This window comes from Palaemon carinicauda, unplaced genomic scaffold (genome assembly GCF_036898095.1).
Source record: "Palaemon carinicauda isolate YSFRI2023 unplaced genomic scaffold, ASM3689809v2 scaffold628, whole genome shotgun sequence".
In the NCBI taxonomy this organism is placed as follows: Eukaryota; Metazoa; Arthropoda; class Malacostraca; order Decapoda; family Palaemonidae; genus Palaemon; species Palaemon carinicauda.
The window spans coordinates 79,775-105,906 of NW_027171903.1; the positions used below are offsets into that span (position 1 = coordinate 79,775).

Genomic DNA, 26,132 nt, shown 5'->3' on the forward strand with positions numbered 1-26,132 from the left:
AGATAAGACAAGATAAAAAATCTGGAATCCATTATTTCAAACCGCAATTTAAATGGTTTATCAAAATAAGCTAGACACGTAATCTAGGCCAGGTATGTAACCTTAATCTCGTTGCATTGCTTGTACTAAAATCTATCCCTTTCTTTCCTTCAATTGTGCTCAGCTCCAAGGGAAATTCACAGGAGAGCTTTGAATTTATATGATATGCTAGTGGTATAGAGTAAGCATTCTTTTTGACTAGAGTGGATTCATTCAATTTAGTAGAGCAAGTGACCATGATCTAAATAAAAGAATATAGAGGACCAGAGTTCAGGTTACTATCATTAGTTTGTCAAGGCAGTGTTCTCTCCCCATCACTATAACTCTAGGCTTTTGGGAGCATTGTACATGTTGTAGAGGCTGTTTGAGGTAAGAATTGCCAGTGATTTGAGCCATCTGGAAGTGTTGTATTGGAACTTTAATAATAGAATTTCTTATTTCTATACTTGCCTGTTCACATACATGCCCATCCTCCTCTCCACTAACTCAAGAGTATGAAGAGGATGGATAACGTCGACTTCAAAAATTAAATCTGTATTGCACGAGGTGACAACCTGGGCTTCCTACCACTTACAGCAGAGGGCTCTGTTCCTTTGCCAAGGGAATGTATTGTTTGAAATAAAAGAGAACGGGAATATTCTATTTTAAAAATTCTACGGATAAGTGTTGCTTACACCGGGCTTCTGGAGAAGAAGCAATATGAATATCAGGGGAAATGCAGAGAAATAATATTGAATTCTCCAGAAATTCTAGCTTTTCAACACTTTGAATACTACACAGTTTATGCAAAGATGAATCATCAGACTTGAATACTCCTACCAAAAGCATTAAATTTGTTATACTCTACTAATCCTAAATCCGTTTATATTTAGTATAGATATGCCTATTATGAAGTTATTCTCAAAATACATTTCTTATCTAAACAAACCATCATTTTAAACAAGACATTTTTGACAGAATTGGTTAATAAGCCAAAGCAGTAAGATGATAGTGATAAACCAATCCAAGTACTTAGATTTACAGGTAGTCATTAATCAATAATATTGTTATTATTCTTATCAATTAACAAGCTACAACCTTAGTTGGAAAAGCAGGGGCCCCAACAGAAAAAATAGCCCAGTGAGGATAGGCAACATGGAAAAATAAAACATTTTAAGAAAGGTACCATTAAAATAAATATCTCCTATATAAACTATAAAAACTTTAACAAAACAGAAGGAAGAGAAATAAAATAGAATAGTGTACCCTAGTGTACCCTTAAGCAAGGTAATGAAAAGAAAAGCCTAACCGCTAGATTTAAGTGGGGGACTTGAATATATATTTAGTACACAAAGCAATTAGGCCGTCAAAAATTTCTGTCGCTATAGAAGTATATAGAAGTTTGTAGAATTTTCAAAATGTTATTTTGATAATAAAATAAATTTTTGAATATACTTACCCGGTGATTATAATAGCTGCAACTCTGTTGCTCGACAGAAAACTCTAAGGTAAAATTCGCCAGCGATCGCTACACAGGTTGCGGGTGTGCCCAACAGCGCCATCTGTCGTCCAGATACCCAGTACTCAATGTAAACAAAGAACTCAATTTTCTCCTCGTTCCACTGCGTCTCTATTGGGGAGGAAGGGAGGGTCCTTTAATTTATAATCACCGGGTAAGTATATTCAAAAATTTATTCTATTATCAAAATAAAATTTTTCAATATTTAACTTAGCCGGTGATTATAATAGCTGATTCACACCCAGGGGGGTGGGTAGAGACCAGCAAAATATGTTTACATTATTATGAGCTAAGAATTTTTTATTTCATTTTAGAAGTTATCAAAATAACAAAAACAAAATAAATAGGTACCTGGTAAGGAAGTCGACTTGAACAATTACTCTGCCTTTTTAAGTACGTCTTCCTTACGGAGCCTCGCGATCCTCTTAGGATGCTGATCGACCCCTAGGATCTGAAGTATCAAGGGTTGCAACCCATACAACAGGACCTCATCAAAACCCCTAATCTAGGCGCTTCTCAAGAAATGACTTTGACCACCCGCCAAATCAACCAGGATGCGAAAGGCTTCTTAGCCTTCCGGACAACCCAAAAACAACAATAAAAACATTTCAAGAGAAAGATTAAAAAGGTTATGGAATTAGGGAATTGTAGTGGTTGAGCCCTCACCCACTACTGCATTCGCTGCTACGAATGGTCCCAGAGTGTAGCAGTCCTCGTAAAGAGACTGGACATCCTTAAGATAAAAAGACGCGAACACTGACTTGCTTCCCCAATAGGTTGCGTCCATTATACTTCGCAGAGATCTATTTTGTTTAAAGGCCACGGAAGTTGCGACAGCTCTAACTTCGTGTGTCCTTACCTTCAGCAAAGCTTGGTCTTCCTCACTCAGATGGGAATGAGCTTCTCGTATTAACAGTCTGATAAAATAGGATAAAGCATTCTTTGACATAGGCAAAGATGGTTTCTTAACTGAACACCATAAAGCTTCAGACATGCCTCGTAAAGGTTTAGTTCGTTTTAAATAGAACTTAAGAGCTCTCACAGGGCATAAGACTCTTTCTAGTTCATGTCCAACCATATTCGATAAGCTTGGAATATCGAACGATTTCGGCCAAGGTCGAGAAGGCAGCTCGTTTTTGGCTAGAAAACCAAGTTGTAGAGAACATGTAGCCGTTTCAGATGAAAATCCGATGTTCTTGCTGAAGGCATGAATCTCACTGACTCTTTTAGCTGTGGCTAAGCATACCAGGAAAAGAGTCTTTAAGGTGAGATCTTTCAGGAAGGCTGATTGTAGTGGCTCGAACCTGTCTGACATGAGGAATCTTAGTACCACGTCTAAATTCCAACCAGGTGTAACCAAACGACGCTCCTTCGTGGTCTCAAAAGACTTAAGGAGGTCCTGTAGATCTTTATTGTTGGAAAGATCTAAGCCTCTGTGACGGAAGACTGATGCCAACATGCTTCTGTAACCCTTGATAGTGGGAGCTGAAAGAGATCGATCTTTCCTCAGGTATAAGAGGAAGTCAGCTATTTGAGTTACAGAGGTACTGGTCGAGGATATAGATACTGACTTGCACCAGTTTCGGAAGACTTCCCACTTCGATTGGTAGACTCTAAGGGTGGATGTTCTCCTTGCTCTAGCAATCGCTCTGGCTGCCTCCTTCGAAAAGCCTCTAGCTCTCGAGAGTCTTTCGATAGTCTGAAGGCAGTCAGACGAAGAGCGTGGAGGCCTTGGTGTACCTTCTTTACGTGTGGCTGACGTAGAAGGTCCACCCTTAGAGGAAGAGTTCTGGGAACGTCTACTAGCCATCGAAGTACCTCGGTGAACCATTCTCTCGCGGGCCAGAGGGGAGCAACTAGCGTCAACCTTGTCCCTTCGTGAGAGGCGAACTTCTGCAGTACCTTGTTGACAATCTTGAACGGAGGGAATGCATATAGATCTAGATGTGACCAATCTAGGAGAAAGGCATCTATATGAACTGCTGCTGGGTCCGGGATTGGTGAGCAATATATTGGGAGCCTCTTGGTCATCGAGGTTGCGAAGAGATCTATGGTTGGCTGGCCCCAGGTGGCCCAAAGACTCTTGCATACATCCTTGTGGAGGGTCCATTCTGTTGGAATTATTTGTCCCTTCCGACTGAGACAATCTGCCATGACATTCAAGTTGCCTTGGATGAACCTTGTTACTAGCGATATGTTTAGACCTTTTGACCAGGTGAGGAGGTCCCTTGCGATCTCGTACAACGTCATTGAGTGGGTCCCTCCTTGCTTGGAGATGTACGCCAAAGCCGTGGTGTTGTCCGAGTTCACCTCCACCACCTTGCCTTGAAGGAGAGACCTGAAGCTTTTCAAGGCCAGATGTACTGCCAGTAGCTCCTTGCAGTTGATATGCATTGCCTTTTGATACGAGTTCCATATTCCCGAGCATTCCCGACCGTCTAATGTCGCACCCCAGCCTACGTCCGATGCGTCCGAGAAGAGAACGTGGTTGGGAGTCTGAACAGCCAGGGGCAGACCCTCTCTGAGGCTGATACTGTCCTTCCACCATGTCAGGCAAGACTTCATCTTCTCGGAAATGGGGATCGAGACCGCTTCTAGCGTCTTGTCCTTTTTCCAGTGAAAAGCTAGGTGATATTGAAGAGGACGGAGGTGTAGTCTTCCTAACGACACGAACTGTTCCAGGGATGATAGCGTCCCTATCAGACTCATCCACTGCCTGACTGAACATCGTTCCTTCTTCAGCATGTTCTGGATGCATAACTGGGCTTGGCTTGTTCTGGGGGCCGACGGAAAAGCCCGAAAAGCTACACTGTGAATCTCCATCCCTAAATACACAATAGTTTGGGATGGGACCACTTGAGACTTTTCCATATTGACAAGGAGACCCAATTCCTTGGTCAGATCTAGAGTCCACTTTAGATCCTTCAGACAGCGACGACTGGAAGAAGCTCTTAGAAGCCAGTCGTCCAAATAGAGGGAGGCTCGGATGTCCGCTAAATGAAGGAATTTGGCTACATTCCTCATCAGCCTCGTAAACACAAGAGGAGCTGTGCTTAGGCCAAAGCACAGGGCTTGAAACTGGTAGACAACCTTTTCGTAAACAAATCTCAGAAAAGGTTGGGAGTCTGGGTGGATGGGGACGTGGAAGTATGCGTCCCTTAGGTCTAAAGAGACCATCCAGTCTTCCCTTCTGACCGCTGCAAGAACGGACTTTGTGGTCTCCATGGAGAACGTCTGCTTTGTGACAAAGACATTCAGCGCACTGACGTCTAGCACCGGCCTCCACCCTCCTGTCTTCTTTGACACCAAGAATAGACGGTTGTAAAATCCCGGGGTTTGATGGTCCAGGACTTTGACTACCGCTCCCTTCTCTAGTAAGAGAGACACTTCCTGTTTCAATGCTCGTCTCTTGTCTTCCTCTCTGTACCTGGGAGAGAGATCGATGGGAGACGTTGCTAGAGGGGGTTTTCGTACAAACGGGATCTTGTACCCCTCTCTGAGCAACTTCACAGATTGTGCATCTGGGCCTCTCTTTTCCCAGGTCTGCCAGAAGTTCTTGAGTCTGGCTCCCACTGCTGTCTGAAGAAGCTGGCAGTCAGACTCTGCCCTTAAAGGACTTGGTTCCTTTCTTCTTTCCACGTCTCCCTTCGGCACGAGCACCTCCTCTGCTGGAGGCTCTGCCACGAAAGGGCGGAATAAAACGGGACGCTGGAGTGTCCATCCTTGGTCTAGCTGACAAGGTAGGCAAAGGGATGGCTTTGCGAGCAGAGGACGCAACAAGATCGTGAGTGTCCTTCTGTATCAGAGAAGCGGCAATTTCCTTTATCAGGTCCTCTGGAAAAAGGCACTTGGAAAGAGGAGCAAACAGAAGTTCGGATCTCTGGCATGGTGTAACTCCAGCTGAAAGGAACGAGCACAGGTTTTCATGCTTCTTAAGGACTCCGGACACAAAAGACGCAGCAAGCTCATTAGACCCATCACGTACGGCCTTGTCCATGCAGGACATAATGAGCAAGGAAGTCTCCTTCTCCGTCGGAGAGATCTTTCTGCTTAGAGCTCCTAGACACCAGTCTAAGAAGTTAAAAACCTCGAAGGCTCTAAAAATACCTTTCAAAAGGTGGTCCAGGTCCGAAGATGACCAACATATCTTTGAGCGTCTCATGGCTAGGCGGCGGGGAGAGTCTACAAGACTTGAGAAGTCGCCCTGGGCAGAGGCAGGAACTCCCAAGCCGAGAACTTCTCCCGTGGCATACCAGACGCTCGATCTAGAAGAGAGTCTAGCAGGGGGAAACGTAAAGGCTGTCTTCCCTAAACTCTTTTTGGACTGCATCCATTCTCCTATCACTCGTAAAGCTCTCTTGGACGAGCGTGCGAGGACGAGTCTAGTAAAGGCAGGAGAGGTTGACGGCATGCCTAACACAAACTCTGACGGAGGAGAACGCGGAGCCACAGACACAAACTGGTCCGGAAACATCTCTTTGAACAGGGCCAAAACTTTCCTAAAGTCCAAAGAGGGTTGCGTAGACTTAGGCTCGTCCAGTTCTGAATGCGGTTCATCTACGTGTGCAGCACCATCATCATCAGAAAGTCCCTCATCCGAGAACTGATGAGGGAACGGCAACGGAGTGGGTAACGGCTGGTTAGCTGAGTCCGGTCGCACGGGTGCATGCGTGACTGAGCCGGACGCAACGTCATGGAACTGCTACCCAGTCTGTGAGCTGGCAACAACCATAGCAGCGCGGGGACGCACAGCATCTACTCCAGACTGTCTAGACTGATGTGGGTGAGCAGTGGCAACCATACTGGGTTGCGGAGGTTGACGCACCGCGTCAAAACAAAACAACTCTGGCGGTTGTTGTACCTAGCGAACGTCAACGGAAGCCTCCGTGCGTCGCTGAACGTCAACATGCGGATGGCAGATCACACTGGAACGCATGGGTGGCGGAACTCTCTCAACTGGAGTGCGTGAAAAGGTTACCTCAGCGTCCACAGGACGCACAACCGATCGTGTGGGTGGTTGTAGGCAAGGGGCTGCACTAGCTGGTGCGGCAGCAACCTTCTCCGCACGAAAGTCCTGCATAAGCGACGTTAGTTGAGACTGCATGTCTTGCAGTAAAGACCACTTAGGGTCTACAGGAGCAGGTGCGGCGACAGACGGTGTAACTGTCTGAAGCGGTACCGCTTTACCTCTCTTAGGAGGTGAGCAGTCATCAGATGACTGCAGCGAGTCCGAACTGACCCAGTGGCTACAGCTGGGCCGTTGGACTTGTGCGGAAGGGACCGACTTGCGCTTTAACGGTCGTGAGACCTTGGTCCATGGTTTCTTGCGAGAAACACCTTCCGAAGACGAGGTATAAATGGGCTCTCTCGTCTTTGTGTGGCAGGGGCGATCTTGGGTAGATACGCCCGATACCACGGAGGGAACGTCTGTTCGCTGATTAAAACCTCTCGAACCCATTTGTCGTACGACATTGCTTCTCCCCTGGACTTGGGAGCTTGCAAGAGGTCCCGGACTAGGAGGACGACAGGCACGAACAGACGAACCCTCAAGCGCAACACTATCCACAACACTATCACTCACTTTAACACTTCCCACTGCACTTTTACACTTCAGCTCCTTCACATCCGCCATGAGCTGATTACGGTCACTAGCCAGGGACTCAACTCTCTCACCCAGAGCTTGGATGGCACGCATCATATCAGCCATCGAAGGTTCCTGAGTGCCAGAAGGGGGATTAGGAGTAACCACTACAGGGGAAGGAATAGGTTGTGGGGCATGAGGAGAGGAAATGTCAATAGAACGAGAGGAACTTCTCCTAACTCTATCTCTCTCTAGCCTACGTGTATACTTTTGGAATTCGATAAAATCGAATTCTGAAAGCCCAACGCACTCCTCACATCGATCTTCCAATTGACAGGTTTTATCCCGACAATTGGAACAAACAGTGTGAGGGTCGATAGAGGCCTTCGGAAGACGCCTTGAACAGTCCCTAGCATTGCACTTCCTAAATTTTGGGACTTGTGAAGGGTCAGCCATTTTGAATTGGTCAAAGGGGAATTCAAAAAACTATCAAAAAGTCATCAACAAAGAATCCGTAATCAAAAAGAGTTCAAGGATTTGTGAAGAGAAAGCCTGCACAGCGAAAGCTCAAAACTAGAATAATGTACTTCACCAATTAGTTGTGAAAACAAATCCAGTTAGCAACAGCGAATAAGTACGTCTTGTCGGTAGCACGACAGAGAGAAAATTGAGTTCTTTGTTTACATTGAGTACTGGGTATCTGGACGACAGATGGCGCTGTTGGGCACACCCGCAACCTGTGTAGCGATCGCTGGCGAATTTTACCTTAGAGTTTTCTGTCGAGCAACAGAGTTGCAGCTATTATAATCACCGGCTAAGTTAAATATTGAAAAACGGATGTATCGGGTAAATTGAGCCGTCATTGATCTCAAACAAAATGAAGACTAAAAGGCCAGATGGAAAAGGAGAAAATTATTCACAACAGACTTTTACAGCAGTTTCCCAAGTGGCTGTGCATAACGAATAAGTTAAAAATGTGAAAAAAGGAGCACATCTTCAGGAGGTTTATGTTGAATTTTTGATGAGAGCAATCATGCTTTGTTAACCCTCGACAGTAAATCACTTGATACTGGAGAGGCAAACTGCAGAGGACATTTCATAATGTCTACACTATGCTGCTTAAGGCACACTGTAAAAAGGAAAAAGAGGTAAGTAAAAAGAATATACAGTAATACAAACAATTAAGCAAAAGAAGGTAAATGAAAAGCAGCATGTCAATAATAATATCTTCCAGCAAATACTTTACTCTCTTAATTAGCACTGGAATTAAAAAATTTAAAATTGCAGTTTCCAGTGCATGTAATGTACATTTGAATTTGAAAAATCTCAAATTCTAAAAGATTTAATTCTCTGTTCTAGATACAATTTTAATTGGCATTAGAAATTTTAGAATATTTAAAACTGCAATTTCCGGTACTGTACGTTTAAATTTTTAAAAATTACAAATTGCAAAAGTTGTAATTCTCTGTTACAGATACGATTTTAATTAGCATTGGAAATTCTAAAATACTTAAAACTGCAATTTTTGCACTACTGTGCTGTATTTTTTTCTATAAAAAAAATTACAAATTTGTAAAGCAATTTATATTTTACCTTACTATACAAACCTGAGACCTTCAATAGGAGTATAATATCAGCAAAGATAGATGCGGCTATTAAATCTTAACGAGGTGGCGGTAGTTAGCCGGAGGGTGAAGGGTAGGCCCCGCCCACCTCATAGTCTAATTAGTTCCCACTTTGACCTTCAACCTAGGTGGTTAAAGGATCCAAGTTTGTATACTTGGGAACAAGTAAAAAGAGCAACCAGAGATTTCAGACTTCGCCAATGAAGATTGTCAAAATTTTACTCAAATTTACAACCAGAGCTCTTCCTCTTCCATATGGTGACTGTGAATTAATCTACTGTATAATAGCAATCATGAATCCGGATGCAAAAATCTAATCAATTCTAAGCTAGGCCATTTCTGACATAAACAATTTTCATCAAAATTCATTTGAAACTTCTTGGGTTAAGCTGGCAACAAACAAACAGACATAGGTAAAGTCACAAATTACTTTAAACTTTGTGATTTGTTTCTACACAAATACAAACCTTCCTTTAATAGGAGACTTATCCTTAGGAGGGAAGAGCTCCCTATAAACAAATTAACTGATTTACTTTCCTTGGAAATATCAAAGTATTTCAATCATGTACGAGAGCAAAAGTCATGACTCCTGTTCCATGAAGTCATGAAGAAATAGTATGCTTTCTGTAGGGAAGAGATGAAGATGCACTTGAACTCACGGACGGCTGGGTTCTAGGTACTGACCCCGGACTCATGAACCAAGGCGATGGAGATATATCCTCAAGAATGACTTATGACACAGGCCAAAATATGCAATCTCCTACCTACTTAGTCAAGGCTAGGATAGTCACGAGGCAAGAAGCCCTATCTACCGCTCGTCACCTGGGTTCGAGCAAGGTAGATTGAGGGACCTGGAAACTCATGAAATATTCCTGCAGCTTGAGCTCCCTATAAGCTCCTAATGAGTGTAGACCATTCTGGGAGGAGTCTAAACCCAATTCCCAGTTGAAAACTGGTATTGAGGGGCGAGCAGAATCTTTTAGCATGAAGATTGAGGAGCTTGCCTGATGGAGGAAGAAAGAAAAAAGCTGATCTGGATGACATCGGTAAGTGGCCGGTCGGAAAAGATCAGTCATGCTAAGCTTCAATGTTGTTTACCAAATACTGAGTAATCAGCAAATCAGGAAAATGGGCACAAAGGAGTAAACGTCTAGAATTCCAATGGATGTTGGATGGCATCATTAAACGCTGCTGAGAAATGGGGACTGGCAAATACAGGAAATTTCTTTTACAGCTGAATGGCAAGCCGAACGATCAATGGTGAAGACCTGAAGTAAGAAGACTTTCTGCCACGCAATGAAGTAGGAATCACAATTGACTTTTAAGTCGAATCCCTGTCAACTAAGAGAGTTTGGTGAAACAATCTCTTCTCTGGGTTGAACTTTGCACACATCTTTAACTTGTTGATGACTTCCCAAGAGTGCACCTGCTTGATAAAGGTCTGTGAAACGAGCTCCTTGTAGATGTTAGCCATGAATGGAAGCATTGTCGTTCATCAACGATACTGTTATTTACAAAACTCTTGCTAAGTAGTAATGCTGCATGCATTACCGGTAGGTTAAATGCAGGTGATTTAACAATTTCACTCATTTTTTGATTTTCCAACTCCCAATAAAAATTCCAAGTTTCTCTAAGTACAGACTGAATTACGGGGTACATATCTTTTGCAGGTAATAAAAAGTTATTTCTTATACAGTTATGAACTGCCTCCTTTGCCAGAGAGTCCGCTTTCTCATTTCCCTTTATATCGACATGAGCAGGAACCCAACAAAATTTAATATTCTTACCTCTATTTCCCAGTAGATATAGCCATTCAAGAATTTTGATTATTATTGGATGCAGTGAATTGAAGTGGTTCACTGCCATCAATACACTCAAGTCGCTAAAAATAACAATCTTTATGAGGTAGCCGGAAGATATCCTTGACTGCCATTAACCCTTTTACCCCCAAAGGACGTACTGGTACGTTTCACAAAAGCCATCCCTTTACCCCCATGGACGTACCGGTACGTCCTCGCAAAAAAATGCTATAAAATTTTTTTTTCATATTTTTGATAATTTTTTGCGAAAATTCAGGCATTTTCCAAGAGAATGAGACCAACCTGACCTCTCTATGATAAAAATTAAGGCTGTTAGAGCAATTTAAAAAAAATATACTGCAAAATGTGCTGGGAAAAAAATAACCCCCTGGGGGTTAAGGGTTGGAAATTTCCAAATAGCCTGGGGGTAAAAGGGTTAAAATAGCATAGCATTCAGCTGTAAAACTGGATGCTTGGTTAGGTAATCTAATACTTCGATTAAACTTTGGAAAACATATCCCAAATCCAACGCCAGCGCTGGACTTGGATCCATCCGTAAAAACGAAAACAGAGTCCTTATGGCATTCTATGTGCTCCCAGAAAGTAACTCTCATTATCTCCTTGGATGTTTCTTGTTTTGAATCTAATATACATTTACAGAAATCTACAGAGGGTAGATTCCATGGAGGTGCTTTAGAGTACTCTATAGGTAAAATTTTACCCTTGGAGATTTCATAGTCCTCCAAGGTTCTTGAAGCTCTATACCCTAACGGTTTAGGGTATCTAGGATAATTATCATAAAAACTAGTACAGTACATTTTAAATTAATAACCGTTTCATATGCGAGTGACTTTGTCAGCTTCTGAAGTCTAAACCAGTATCGAACGAGCGATGACTGGCGGTGAAGCTCTAAAGGCATTTCACAAGCATCTACTAACAGACTAGATATGGGAGATGGCTTAAAAAGCTCCACTGGCTAGTCTTATTCCAGCATTGTGTACATTGTCTAATAATGCCAATGTTGTTTTTGTTGCTCAGGAATATATTTCACATCCATATGCAACTTTAGATGCAATTAATACTTTGTAAAGCATTAGAAGGTGCTTTCAATCAGCACCCCAAAAGGTATGGGATAAAATTCTAATCAAATTAAGAGACTGAATATATTCAACTTTCAAATTTCTAATATGAGGAACCCATGTTAACTTACTGTCAAATAATAACCCTAAAAACAAGGTCTCATCTTTGCAAGAAATTCTTTTCCCATATATGTATAAGTCAGGGTCCGGATGATTACCTCTTATACGGCAGAAATGCATCGCCACAGTTTTCGAAGCTGAAAACTTGAATCCTCGTTTGGCAGCCCATTCTGTTACCCTATTAATAGTTAGCTGAATCTTTCTTTCGGCAACAGCCATTCGTGATGCTGCAAATGAGATAGAGAGGTCATCAACAAATAGGGTGTGCTTGACATCATGAGGATTACGTTACTAATACCATTTATGGATAAGGCAAATAATGTTACATTAAGGACACTGCCTTGTGGAACGCCTTCTTCTTGATTATGAATTGATGAGAATGTATTTCCTACTCTTAACTTTAAGAGTAGGAACGTAGAGAGTAGAGGTCCCGTATTTTGTTTTGTTTCATTTGTTGATGTTGGCTAACCCCCATAATTGGGGGAAGTGCCTTGGTATATGTATGTATGTATGTAACTTTAAACTGACGGTTACTCAGGAACGATCTAACAAACATTGGCAGTTCCCCTCTCAAGCCAATTTCACGAATGGTTTGAAGAATACCATGTCTCCAGGTGGTATCATATGCCTTCTCCAAGTCGAAGAAAATAGATATGTGATGCTTTTTGCTGGCAAAAGCTTCACAAATTGATGCCTCTAATCTTGCTAAGACATCAATGCAGGATCGCATCTGTCGGAAGCCACACTGTGAGGGGTTAATAAGTCCTTTCTGTTCTAAAACCCATACCAGTCGTACGTTCACAATCTTTTCCATCAATTTACATATACAAGATGTTAATGCAATCGGCCGATAGTTGGTCATAATTTTGCTATCTTTTCCATGTTTTAAAAAGGCTAAAATTATACAAATGCTCCAAATATTAGGGAATAGACTCTCTCTCCAAATTCTATTGATGATACTGAGTAAAAAAAATTTAGTTTCTATGGGTAGAAGTTTAACCCTTTTACCCCCAAAAGACGTACTGGTACGTTTCACAAAACCCATCCCTTTACCCCCATGGACGTACCGGTACGTCCTTGCAAAAAAATGCTATAAAAATTTTCTTTTTCATATTTTTGATAATTTTTTGAGAAAATTCAGGCATTTTCCAAGAGAATGAAACCAACTTGACCTCTCTATGACGAAAATTAAGGCTGTTAGAGCAATTTAAAACATATATACTGCAAAATGTGCTGGGAAAAATATAACCCCCTGGGGGTTAAGGGTTGGAAATTTCCAAAGAGCCTGGGGGTAAAAGGGTTAATCATTGAAAAATGATATTTTAATTATAAAATAAATTTTTGAATATACTTACCCGGTGAATATATAATAGCTGCTGCTCCAGCGGCTCGACAGAAAAACACACAAAAACTCCCGAGCGATCGCTATGAAGGTTGCGGGTGTGCCCACCAGCGCCAACTATCGGCCAGATACCGCACATGCATGTAAACAAGCCTCAATTCTTCTCGTCCCGCTGCGTCTCTATTGGGGAGGAAGGGAGGGCCTTTAATTTATATATTCACCGGGTAAGTATATTCAAAAATTTATTTTATAATTAAAATATCATTTTTAAATATTTAACTTAGCCGGTGAATATATAATAGCTGATTCACACCCAAGGTGGTGGGTAGAGACCAGAGTTAATTAAGTTTACAGCGTATATGCTTAGAGTTTTTGACAGTTATAATATAACAAAACCCAAATATATAGGTACCTGGTAAGGAAGTTGACTTAGACGATTACTCTGCCTTGTAAGTCTGTCTTCCTCACGAAGCCCAGCGATCCTCTTAGGATGCTGAAAGACTCCCAGGAGCTGAAGTATCAAGGGCTGCAACCCATACAACAGGACCTCATCAAACCCCTAATCTGGGCGCTCTCAAGAAATGACTTTGACCACCCGCCAAATCAACCAGGATGCGAAAGGCTTCTTAGCCTTCCGTACAACCCAAAAAACAATATTAAAAACATTTCAAGAGACAGATTAAAAAGGATATTGGAATTAGGGAAGTGTAGTGGTAGAACCCTCACCCACTACTGCACTCGCTGCAACGAATGGACCCAGTGTGTAGCAGTCCTCGTAAAGAGTCTGGACATCTTTTAAGTAAAATGACGCGAACACTGACTTGCTTCTCCAAAAAGTCGCGTCCATGATACTTTGCAGAGATCTATTTTGCTTGAAGGCCACGGAGGTTGCTATAGCTCTAACTTCGTGCGTCTTAACCTTAAGCAAACATCGGTCTTTCTCATTCAAGTGAGAATGAGCTTCTCGTATTAAAAATCTGATAAAATATGACAAAGCATTCTTTGACGTAGGCAATGATGGTTTCTTAACTGAGCACCATAATGCCTCAGATTTACCTCGTAATGACTTAGTACGAGCTAAATAGAACTTAAGAGCTCTAACAGGACATAATACTCTTTCCAGTTCGTTGCCTACGATCTCTGATAAGCAAGGAATATCAAAAGATTTAGGCCAAGGACGAGAAGGCAGTTCATTTTTGGCCAGGAAACCAAGTTGAAGTGAACAAGTGGCTTTTTCTGTAGAAAAGCCGATGTTCTTACTGAAGGCATGAAGTTCACTGACTCTTTTAGCCGAAGCCAAGCACACTAGGAAAAATGTCTTGAGGGTGAGATCCTTCAGGGAGGCTGAATGTAATGGCTCAAACCTGTCTGACATGAGGAACCTTAGGACCACGTCTAAGTTCCATCCAGGAGTTGCCAAACGACGTTCCTTAGAGGTCTCGAAAGACTTAAGGAGATCTTGGAGATCTTTATTGTTGGAAAGATCTAAGCCTCTATGCCGAAAGACCGAAGCCAACATGCTCCTGTAGCCCTTGATCGTGGGAGCTGAAAGGGAGCGAACCTTTCTCAGATGTAAAAGAAAATCTGCGATTTGGGCTACAGAGGTACTGGACGAGGACACAGATGCTGACTTGCACCAGTCTCGAAAGACTTCCCACTTAGACTGGTATACTCTAATGGTAGAAGCTCTCCTCGCTCTTGCAATCGCACTGGCTGCCTCCTTCGAAAAGCCTCGAGCTTTTGAGAGTCGTTCGATAGTCTGAAGGCAGTCAGACGAAGAGCGGGGAGGTTTTGGTGTACATTCTTTACGTGGGGCTGACGTAACAGATCTACCCTTAGAGGAAGACTTCTTGGAAAGTCTACCAGCCATCGAAGTACCTCGGTGAACCACTCTCTCGCGGGCCAGAGGGGAGCAACCAACGTCAACCTTGTCCCTTCGTGAGAGGCGAACTTCTGCAGTACCTTGTTGACAATCTTGAATGGTGGGAATGCATATAAGTCCAGATGAGACCAATCTAGGAGAAATGCGTCTATGTGTATTGCTGCTGGGTCTGGGACTGGAGAGCAATAGATTGGAAGTCTCTTGGTCATCGAGGTGGCAAAGAGGTCTATGGTGGGTTGACCCCAAGTCGCCCAAAGACTCTTGCACACGTCTTTGTGGAGGGTCCATTCCGTAGGAATTACCTGACCCCTCCAACTGAGACAGTCTGCTAAGACGTTCAAGTCGCCCTGGATAAACCTCGTTAACAGGGAGATGCCTCGATCTCTTGACCAAATGAGCAGGTCCCTTGCGATCTCATCTCGTACAGCGTGAGGGAGTGGGTGCCTCCTTGCTTGGAGATGTACGCCAAGGCTGTGGTATTGTCGGAGTTGATCTCTACTACTTTGTTTCGAAGGAGACTCTCGAATTTCATCAAGGCCAAGTGGACTCCCAAAAGCTCCTTGCCGCTGATGTGCATGCTCCTCTGACTTGAGGTCCACAGACCTGAGCATTCCCGACCATCCAGGGTCGCACCCCAACCCAAATCCGACGCGTCTGAGAATAGTACGTGGTTTGGGTTCTGAACTGCTAGTGAAAGTCCCTCTCTCAGACTGATATTGTCGTTCCACCATTTCAGGCATGCCTTTACTGGTTCGGAGACCGGGATTGAGACCGTCTCTAACGTCTTGTCCTTGTTCCAGTGAAAAGCTAGATGGAACTGGAGAGGTCGAAGGTGTAGTCTTCCTAGCGAGACAAACTGCTCCAGGGATGATACAGTTCCTATTAGACTCATCCAATTCCTGACTGAGCACCATTCTCTCTTCAACATTAGTTGGACTTTGAGCAGGGCTTGATCTATTCGGGTGGCAGACGGAAAAGCCCGAAAAACTGGACTGCGAATCTCCATCCCTAAATCCAGTATAGTTTGGGATTGGATCAGCTGGGACTTTTCTAGGTTGACCAAAAGTCCAAATTCCTTGGTCAGATCCAATGTCCAATGAAGATCCTGCAGACAGCGATGACTGGACGAAGCTCTGAGAAGCCAGTCGTCCAAGTACAGGGAAGCTCGGATTCCCGATAAATGGAGGAATTTTGCTACATTCCTCATAAGCCTCGTAAACACGAGAGGAGCAGGACTTAGGCCAAAGCACAGGGCCCGAAACTGGTATACCACATTTTTGAAAACAAACCTCAGAAACAGTTGGGAATCTGGGTGTATAGGGATGTGGAAGTACGCGTCTCGTAGGTCGAGAGAGACCATCCAGTCTCCCTTTCTGACCGCTGCTAAGACTGATTTCATGGTCTCCATAGTGAACTTTGTTTTCGTAACAAAGACGTTGAGCGCACTGACGTCTAGCACCGGTCTCCAACCTCCTGTCTTCTTCGGGACTAGGAAGAGACGGTTGTAAAACCCCGGTGATTGAAGGTCCGAGACTTTCACCACCGCTCCCTTCTCTAGCAACAGAGACACTTCTAGGTTTAGGGCTTGTCTTTTTGACTCCTCTCGGTACCTGGGAGAGAGGTCGATGGGGGATGTCGCTAGAGGAGGTTTGCGTACAAACGGAATTTTGTACCCCTCTCTGAGCAACCGAACAGATTGTTGGTCTGCGCCCCTCTTCTCCCAGGCCTGCCAGAAGCTCTTCAATCTGGCTCCTACTGCTGTCTGAGGCTGTGGGCAGTCAGACTCTGCCACGTGAGGACTTGGCTCCTCTCTTCTTTCCTCTCTTTCCCTCGGCACGAGTACTTCCCCTGCTGGGAGCTCTGCCACGAAAGGGCGGGATAAATCTGGATGCCGGAGTGTCGATCCTGGGTCTAGCAGCAAAGGATGTAGAAGGAGTCCCCTTGCGAGCAGAGGACGCCATCAAGTCATGGGTGTCCTTCTGCACAAGTGAAGAAGCTATGTCCTTAACCAATTGTTGCGGAAACAAAAACTTTGATAAGGGAGCAAAGAGCAGTTCTGATCTCTGACAGGGAGTAACTCCTGCCGAAAGAAAAGAGCAAAGGGACTCTCGCTTCTTTAAGACTCCCGACGTAAAAGAGGAGGCGAGCTCATTGGAACCATCGCGGATGGCTTTATCCATACATGACATTATCAGTAAGGAAACATCTCTATCAGCCGATGAGATTTTCCTACTTAAAGCTCCCAATGACCAGTCGAGGAAGTTGAAAACTTCAAAGGCCCTGTATATGCCTTTCAGCAGATGGTCAAGGTCCGAGGAGGACCAACTAATCTTCGAGCGTCTCATGGCTAGGCGGCGGGGAGAGTCTACAAGGCTTGAGAAGTCACCCTGGGCAGAGGCAGGGACTCCCAAGCCGAGAACTTCTCCCGTGGCATACCAGACGCTCGATCTAGACGAGAGCTTTGACGGAGGGAAGGCAAAGGCCGTCTTCCCCAAACTCCTCCTGGTATCCAACCAGTCGCCTAAAAGTCGTAAAGCTCTCTTGGAAGAGCGAGAGAGCACTAGCTTAGTAAAGGCTGGCATGTTAGCAGGTAAGCCTAGAGCAAACTCAGACGGTGGCGAACGAGGAGCAACAGTGACAAAGTGATCGGGAAAAAGCTCCTTGAAAATTAACATGACTTTCTTAAAGTCCATTGAAGGAGGAACCGTTCTAGGTTCGTCTACATCCGAAGGATGATCATCATGATGAGGGTCAGCAACGTCCTCATCTGAAGGATCTTCATCCGACAACTGCTGAGTAACAAGCAAAGGGGTTGGCAATGCTTGACACGCAGAGTCCACACGCACTGGTGCATTAGTAGCAGTCCAGGACGCTACGTCATGTAACTGCTTAACAGCCTGACTGTCAACAACAACAGGAGCGGGAGGACGCTCGACGTCAACTCGAGACTGTTTTGACTGCCTAGATTGAGCAGTCAAAACAACTCTAAACTGCGGTGGTTGACGCTCAGCGTCAAAACAAGTCAACTCCGCTGGTTGGCGAACGTCCTGAACGTCAACAAGAGCATTAGGAAGTGGCTGAACGTCCATATGCGGCTGAAAGTCAACACGTGACTGCATCGAGTGAGGCTCTACAAAGCGAGATTGACGTGACTTAGCAACGCCAACGTCAACAGGACGAGCAAAGGCTCGTTTTGGCGGCTGAAGGCCAGGATCTCGATTAGCTAAGCGGTGAGGATCATCGTGAACCTTTTCGGCACAACAGTCTTCCATAAGGGAGGCGAGCTTGATCTGCATTTCCTGCAGTTCAACCCATTTAGGATCAACGGGAATGGGTGCGGTAAAAGACGGGGTTAACGTCTGAGACTGCACAACCTTGCCTACACCAAGACTCTCTAAGCCTGTGTAACGTTGCTGCTTAGGCGGTGAGCAGTCTTCCGATGACTGCAAAGGGTCAGAGCTGTCCCAATGGCTACAACCAGGACGCTGGACCTGTCCTGAAGGGACCGACTTTCGCTTAAGGGGCCTAGAAACCTTGCTCCACGGTTTCTTATGCGAAAAGCCTTCGGATGACGAGGAGCAAATGGCCTCTCTCGTCTTATGGTAGGGGCGATCTTGATGAGACACGCCTGTTACCATAGAGGGAACGTCTGTTCGCTGATCAAGGCCTCTCGAACCCATAAGTCGTACGACATTACTTCTCCCCTGGACTTGGGAGCTTGCAAGAGGTCTCGGACTAGGCGAACGACAGGCACGAACAGACGAACCCTCGGTCGCAACACTGAAAACACTTTGCGCACTAATCACTTTCCCACAATTTTCCGCTGTGGCACTCTGACACTTTAGCTCTTTAACGTCAGCCATGAGTTGATTACGATCTGCAGCTAACGACTCAACTTTTTCACCCAAGGCATGAATGGAACGTAACGTCTCGCATCGATGGTTCCTGAGTGCCAGTAGGGGGTTCAGGCACAACCACTACAGGGGAAGGATTAGGTTCAGGGGCATGTGGAGAAGAAAAATCTACTGATCTAGAGGAACTCCTCCTTACCCTATCTCTCTCTAGCTTACGAGAATACTTGTCGTATTCGAGCCAATCGAATTCCGAAAGGCCCACGCATTCCTCACACCGATCTCCTAATTGACAGGTTTTACCCCAACAATTAGAACACACAGTATGTGGGTCGAGAGAGGCCTTTGGAAGACGCCTATTGCAATCCCTAGCATTACACTTACGAAATCTAGGGGATTGAGAAGCGTCAGCCATTTTGAATTAGTCAAAGAAAGTCCAAAAAACAATCCAAGTCATCAACAATTAAATCTGTCCAACAAAGAGTTCAAGAGTTTAAGTTGAGGAAAAACACCCGCACTGCGAAAGCTCAAACCAAAATGAAGTACTTCACCAAATATGTTGAGAAATCTCCAGGTTATACAGCGAGTATTGATACGTCTTGTCGTCAAGGTCGACAGAGAAGAATTGAGGCTTGTTTACATGCATGTGCGGTATCTGGCCGATAGTTGGCGCTGGTGGGCACACCCGCAACCTTCATAGCGATCGCTCGCGAGTTTTTGTGTGTTTTTCTGTCGAGCCGCTGGAGCAGCAGCTATTATATATTCACCGGCTAAGTTGAATATTTAAAAGGTGATATTATCAGTTCCAGGAGCCGAATCATTACACGTAGACAGGGCTGACAAAAGCTCTTTCTTGCTAAAAGGCAAATTATATGATTCTATCCTTATAGCTCCAAAGTCGAGAGGGCGATTCTCTTCTTGTATACGTTGTTGGTGATACATAGATGTAGGATTTTTTTGAGGAGATTTTTGAAAAATGATCTGCAAATGCTTCACTTACATTTTCTGGATTTTGTAATATTTGACCGTTACATTCAATTACAGGTGATGGCAAAGGTATACGTTTCCCGCTAATCTTTCTTATTTTTGTCCAGACCTTCGTTAAGTTAGTCTTCCAATTGATTTTGGATATAAAGTTTATCCAAGACTGGCACTTAGCCCGTTTGATTTAGTATCTAAACTTGGCTCTTGCTTTTTTATAACAAATTAAGTAATAATTACAAGGATGATGCCGCTATCGAGTAAATGCAGCTCTCATAGCTTTACGAGTTATTTGACATTGAATATTCCACCAAGGGACCGGTTTTCGTGTAAACTGACCTGTAGTTCGAGGAATTGACTTATTACTAGCATCTGTAGCTCTGGGTGATAGGAGGATAGATGTGAGCGAGGCAAGAGAGCGTGCTAGAAATAGGAATGAATGGCGAGCGATTGTGACGCAGTTCCGGTAGTCCCTGCTGCTGCCTCCGATGCCTTAGATGACCGCGGAGGTAGCAGCAGTAGGGGATTCAGAATTATGAAGCTTCATCTGTGGTGGAAAATGTGGGAGGGTGGGCTGTGACACCCTAGCAGTACTAGCTGAACTCGGTTGAATCCATTGTTAGGCTGGGAGGAACGTAGAGAGTAGAGGTCCCCTTTTTGTTTTTGTTTCATTTGTTGATGTCGGCTACCCCCCAAAATTGGGGGAAGTGCCTTGGTATATGTATGTACGTATAATGATTTTATTCAAAAATTCAAGGGCTTCCTCTACAGTGGGAAAATTATCAGCATCAATTTCTACCAATGTAAGCACAGTCAACAATGCCCAATTAGCTTTATCAATTACCCATCTTGAAGATCTTGGTGCAGCTATTTCATCAACTAATTTAATTACGATTGGAAAATGGTCACTTCCAATACCTTCATCCATTACTTCCCATGAAAAATCTAAAAAGCACTCAGGAGTGCATAATGAGATATCTATAGATGAAAGAGTTCCATTTTGTACATGAAAATGTGTTGGTGCTCCAGTATTCAAAACAGCAAGCTCTTTCTCTTCAATGAAAGAAAAAATTTGATTGCCTCGGGAGTTGGAAATAATATCCCACCACATAGGATGTCTCCCGTTAAAGTCTCCCAAGAGTAAAAATGGCTTAGGAAGCTGATCTATCAAGTTATCAAGTTCTTGCTTCAGGTTTTGATCACCTCGATCGGGTGGCAGATATATGGAACATATGGTGTATGCTCTTTTAAATGCATTTGTACGGCTACTGCTTGAAGATTTGTTTGTAAAGTAATCTTGTTCCTGGACTTCGGTATGATAAAATAAATATCCTCTGGGACATACTTTATTTTGCCCTAGCATTGTTTCTTGTAAGGATAATAGGATTGGGAAATGTTCCTTAATTAGTATTTTCAAAGATTCATATTTAGCTCTGAGGCCTTGGCAATTCCACTAAAGTATCGTGAGTTTGCTATCCATGAGTGCAATTTATGATTTATTTTTATTTAAACATTTTATCTTAGGGGCATTTCTTAAGGGGAAAGTTTTTAAAGCTGATTCTTTATCAATATTTTCTGGCAGTCTCCCCTCTGGGGTTCTCTCTCTCTTCTTATTTTCTTTAAGATGATTGACAGTTTCGGGTAGTGGACTGTCTTCTTCCATGTTGGTCTTGTCTAATGATGTGTTTATGTCAATATTTACAACACTTTTAGCTGGACTTAAAATCTTTTCAAATGATGCAGGTTGTTTTAGACTGTTGTTCTGAGCTTTCTTTAGATCCAGAAGGTTTCTGAGTATCTTTACATTCTTCCAATACCTGTTTTGATTTATCTACACTTTTCTGACTCAGATTTACAATAGAGCTTACATCTTGTATGACCACCCTTAAATCTTTCTTTATTTTGGAACCTGGGATATTTTTGTCATTCTGCTTAGGCAAACTTTTCTTCAAAACCAATGAAAAAGGTTGCCCTGGTCTTATCTGTTTTTCAAGAGCTCTTTTACGAGCCTCTTTAACCCTTTTACCCCCAAAAGGACGTACTGGTACATTTCACAAAAGACATCCCTTTACACCCATGGACGTACCTGTATGTCCTTGCAAAAAAATGCTATAAAAATTTTTTTTTTCATATTTTTGATAATTTATTGAAAAAAATCAGACATTTTCCAAGAGAATGAGACCAACCTGACCTCTCTATGATAAAAATTAAGGCTGTTAGAGCAATTTAAAAAAAATATACAGCAAAATGTGCTGGGAAAAAAATAACCCCCTGGGGGTTAAGGGTTGGAAATTTCCAAGTAGCCTGGGGGTTAAAGGGTCAAAAGTAACCCTTTCCATGGTTCGAATGGCCTGAATTTCTTTCTCAAAAATAAACTTCACACAAATTTTTGATGTTGCTGGGTGTGCTTCCCCACAGTGAATACAACAGGGGCTTTCTATACAAGCTCCGTGACTAATTTTGCCACAGTTTGCACAGACACCGGGCTTAATATTTAATTTTTCTTTACATTTTTGGCTTAGGTGGCCATACATTTGGCAATGGTAGCATCGCAATGGTGAAGGGATGTAGGGTTTCACCTTCAAAGATAGCCATCCAGCATCAATAGCATTGGGTAGTCTACACTGGTCAAAAGTTAAAACCAAAGTAGCGAGAGGGAAACATTCTCCAACTCTCTTTCTCATTCTTACAACTTTTACTACTTGATCTCTCAGTTCATTCTCAATTTCTTTTTCCTCTAGCTCTAACAATTCTGGCACATATATCACACCCCTACTCTGGTTAAAAATGGGGTGTGAAAAGCATTTGACATTATGACCATCCAATATTGAAAGAACTTTTAATCTTTCACTTTGTATTGGTGATAGTGTCTCTATCAGGAGACTTCCATTTCCTTGAGGAAGAATTTTTGGTTGCCCTCCACATTTATTTACTATTTCTCTGTTGGCTTTAAAAACATTTACATGTTCATGTCTTCCATTTTCAAATTCCAGTATAAAAAATTTATCGTAATTTACTACCTCATAGTGACCAGGTAATATTTCGGCTTTTCTGTATTTTTCTGTCCTGTCATCACTTCTTACTTTCTCTCTCTTCTTCTCTAATAAATTCTTATGATCATTTTTCACATGACACAAGTAAGGTTCTAAGGTTACAATATTAGAACCTGAGTTGGGGATGTCAATACCGAGGTCCAAGTTTGTCCTTTCCATGTCGTCATCAGAGGTGATGGGTTTTCTCGAAAGAGCAAGCTGGGTTATCCACCTCTTATCGGAAGATGTCAGTCCTCCTATCCCATGTGGCCCAGCACGAGAAGAGGCTTCAGCGGGGACCAGTCCTCTATTAGAGAGGGGCTGCCTCTCTTTAGGTGGGCGTACACTGGTCAGTGGGGGTAGTTAGCCCCTCCCACCGTCGACTCCAATGCCTGGCGTCACCCGTTACCCGCAAATATGGGTGACTTAAAATCGGATCACTGGAGCCCGACTCTTAACATTCTCGCGCTTAGACTTCCTCTTATGCGCAAACCTCTCCCACTGGGATACAGGCCACTCTCTACACTCGGAAAAGGTGTTGTCCCGCGAACACCGAGTTCCCCGGCAAGCCAAGCATAAAGGGTGAGGGTCCGTCTCTATGGACGACATGAAGGTACCGCAGCGGCGGCCCTCAATATTGTACCTGGACATATCCGCATAGCGGGACAATAACCAAACACACACCGATAGACACAAAAGTAAAAGGAAAAGTAATAAAGTCAAGGCAGTTTGTTTTAACGGGAACCAAAAGCAAAAGTGGTTACTCAACCGACAGGTGTAAGTGAGCGGGGTAGCCAGTCTACCACAACCACCTTCCGCTAACTGGCGGATGGGGTAATTATCCCTCACTAAAATTGTCTTGGCTAGTTTTCAGCGTTGTCGAAAGTAATAACCTATAAATAGCGAAAGGTTTGTATCTGTACCGGAACAAAATTATTTTAACAAGTTATGAGCCTGATGGAAATTTTGTCACAACCAGGACCATCAGAGGGTTAAGTAATCCCATGGGATCTCTAGCTTGATTCGATAGCAGTACATCAAACTTCTGAAAATAAACCATCAATTACGTAGTATCTCTCTGTTATCTGTGCAAAGGACATTCTCAAAGATCTTCTTCTATAACTTAAAAATGGAGGAACAGTTTCTTGTTTCGAAATTCCCAAAACTCTTTACTTTTTATTCTTGACCCTCAGCATCTCTGTGAGTTCTGCTTCTTCTACCAGTTCTGGTGAATCTTCTTTAAGGCGCGTTGCATTCTTCTTTGTTTCATTTGCCTACAAAGAAAAATATGGTTTAAAATGTGTTATAAGAATGTTGCCACAGAAGAAAAGAGACATATACAGTTTAAGAAATCATGTTCCTGTCAATAATGATTAAATGATGATAGTTTGTAAATACATTAGAATAGAAAAAAAATAACAAATTTGGAAATTTGTATTTTTCCTAACATACAAACCTGGAGTTATTTATAGGGTATTAATTTCTGAAAACTAACCAAGACAATTGTAGTGAGGGGTAACTACCTCATCCTGTCGGTTGAGTAACCACTTTTGCTTTCTGGCCGGACTTCTAGGGGGACAGGGTGGCGGGCCAATTTGTATAAATAGCTCCAGGTTTGTATGTTAGGAATAATTATATTTTCATAATAAAATAAATCTTTGAACATACTTACCCGGTAGTTATATATATCTTACATCCCTGACGTCACGGCAGATACAGGTATTTCAAAACTCGCAGCAATCGCCGATTGGGTAGCCAGGTGTACCACCAGTGCGCCCTCTAGCCAGGTACCTGGAACCATTCCAGTGATTCCTCAAATCTTCCATGCCCATAGGTCTCTAGAGGGGAGGAGGGGGGGAATTAAATGTTATATAATTACCAGGTAAGTATGTTCAAACATTTATTTTATTATGAAAATATGATAAACTTATAACAGAGTTTGTATTTTTCCTAACATACAAACCCGAATTCTTTACTATAGGAGATATTCTAGCACGAGCTGGAAAATATGGCAGAAAAACCTTAACCCTGGAAAGGTATGATGGGTCATTTGCGACCCCTACAGCATTTTCAAAACCTGTTTTTTCCCCATAAATCATTAGCTGTCTAGAATATGGAAGTGATCGACTTGCAAGGGGTGACTAGTCTACATGCCATTGTCTGCTTTAGGACTGATTTTCGTCTAACTTCCCTCCTTCCCCGTTTTTTTGCCCCCCCCCAGGGGTCGACCTCGACCCTGACATACCTTTATAGGGGTAAGTGATCAAACAGCAAAGTTATTACATAATTATAAATTGTCGAACAGTGTTGATACTTGTTGGGTTCTTTATAGTTGGAAAGTGTGGATGGATGGTGTGTCTACCACTTGCATGACATTGGTTTTGGCTTAGATGCCATATATTGCCATGAGGTCCATTTTCCCTCAAATGCTAATTTCTGAATTTTTCTTATTTTTTGCAAATTTTTTTTTTTTCTATTTATTTTGATTTTATCTTCAATAATGGCCAGCAGGCAGTATTCCCTCGGCATGGATGTCATCAACACACTTCTAATGGAGTTAAAAAGAGATGTTGATGATAATATGGAGCTTGCAACCCCATTCTTCATTTCAAGTGGTAGATTGGGCTGTAAGAGTTGTTGCGGTCTGCGGCCATTTTGTTGACATACCCGAAAGGTAAGTTGGCATATCTCTATATATTCTTGTTCTGTATAGAATTCGTGATATTTTGGTATATTTTAATGCATAAATATCATATTTTATAGGAGATACAATGATTTTCATAAGAAATTTACAATGTGAAACTAGGCCGTCAAAAATTACCTTTAGATTTTGCCCCTGTTATAACAGTAAATTACATCTTAGTGCACATTTTATTATGTATTTCTGTTCTAGGATAATATGAGTTTATTCTATAAAAAAAAATAGCCTCTTCCTATTTCATTTGGGTACCCGAAAAAATTAATGAAATTTGGACAAATTTTTTTGACCAAAAAACGTTACCCTTTTTTTCTCATTTCAGATCTTGACTTCTATGGGTCCAACTCATTTACAGCAATTACACGCTGTTGCTTTGCCATCTAAGAAGGTGTCCCTAGAGGGATTTATGTGTATATGTATATTTCTATTTTTTGTGAATATTTACGTCAAGTCTTTTTTTTTTGTATACTTAAATTTTTAATATATTTCCAATAAATAGTTATTTTGTAGATGGGTATCATTTATATTTTCAGTAGTTTTTAGCATTCTTTGAAGTATTTTTAGCAAGTCAAACAATACAGATTGATGCATAACTAAATTTTTCC

The 26,132-nt window shown here is 42.7% G+C and overlaps 1 protein-coding gene across 2 annotated transcripts; it reads right to left on the reverse strand.

Annotated features, from left to right (window-relative positions):
* Positions 1-7,905: 7,905 nt before the first annotated feature.
* LOC137637276 (uncharacterized) lies at positions 7,906-24,664 on the reverse strand. 2 transcript variants are annotated; one of them, XR_011043510.1, is made up of 3 exons: positions 24,502-24,664; positions 24,003-24,103; positions 7,906-8,247 (listed from the first exon to the last, which is right to left on the reverse strand). XR_011043510.1 is itself a non-coding variant. In XM_068369529.1 (2 exons), the coding sequence occupies exon 2, from the start codon at positions 23,007-23,009 to the stop codon at positions 22,014-22,016; it is 996 nt and encodes a 331-aa protein (XP_068225630.1). In that variant the 5' UTR covers positions 23,010-24,103; positions 24,502-24,664; the 3' UTR covers positions 21,788-22,013. The 2 variants fall into 2 exon arrangements, 1 of the variants encoding a protein (XP_068225630.1); XM_068369529.1 differs by lacking the exon at positions 7,906-8,247 and having other exon boundaries at positions 21,788-24,103.
* Between the last annotated feature and the right edge of the window lie 1,468 nt (positions 24,665-26,132).

Excerpts from the sequence above, each read along its gene's own strand:
- LOC137637276 (XM_068369529.1), bottom strand. The coding sequence starts at position 23,009 with ATGGAAAGGACAAACTTGGACCTCGGTATTGACATCCCCAACTCAGGT.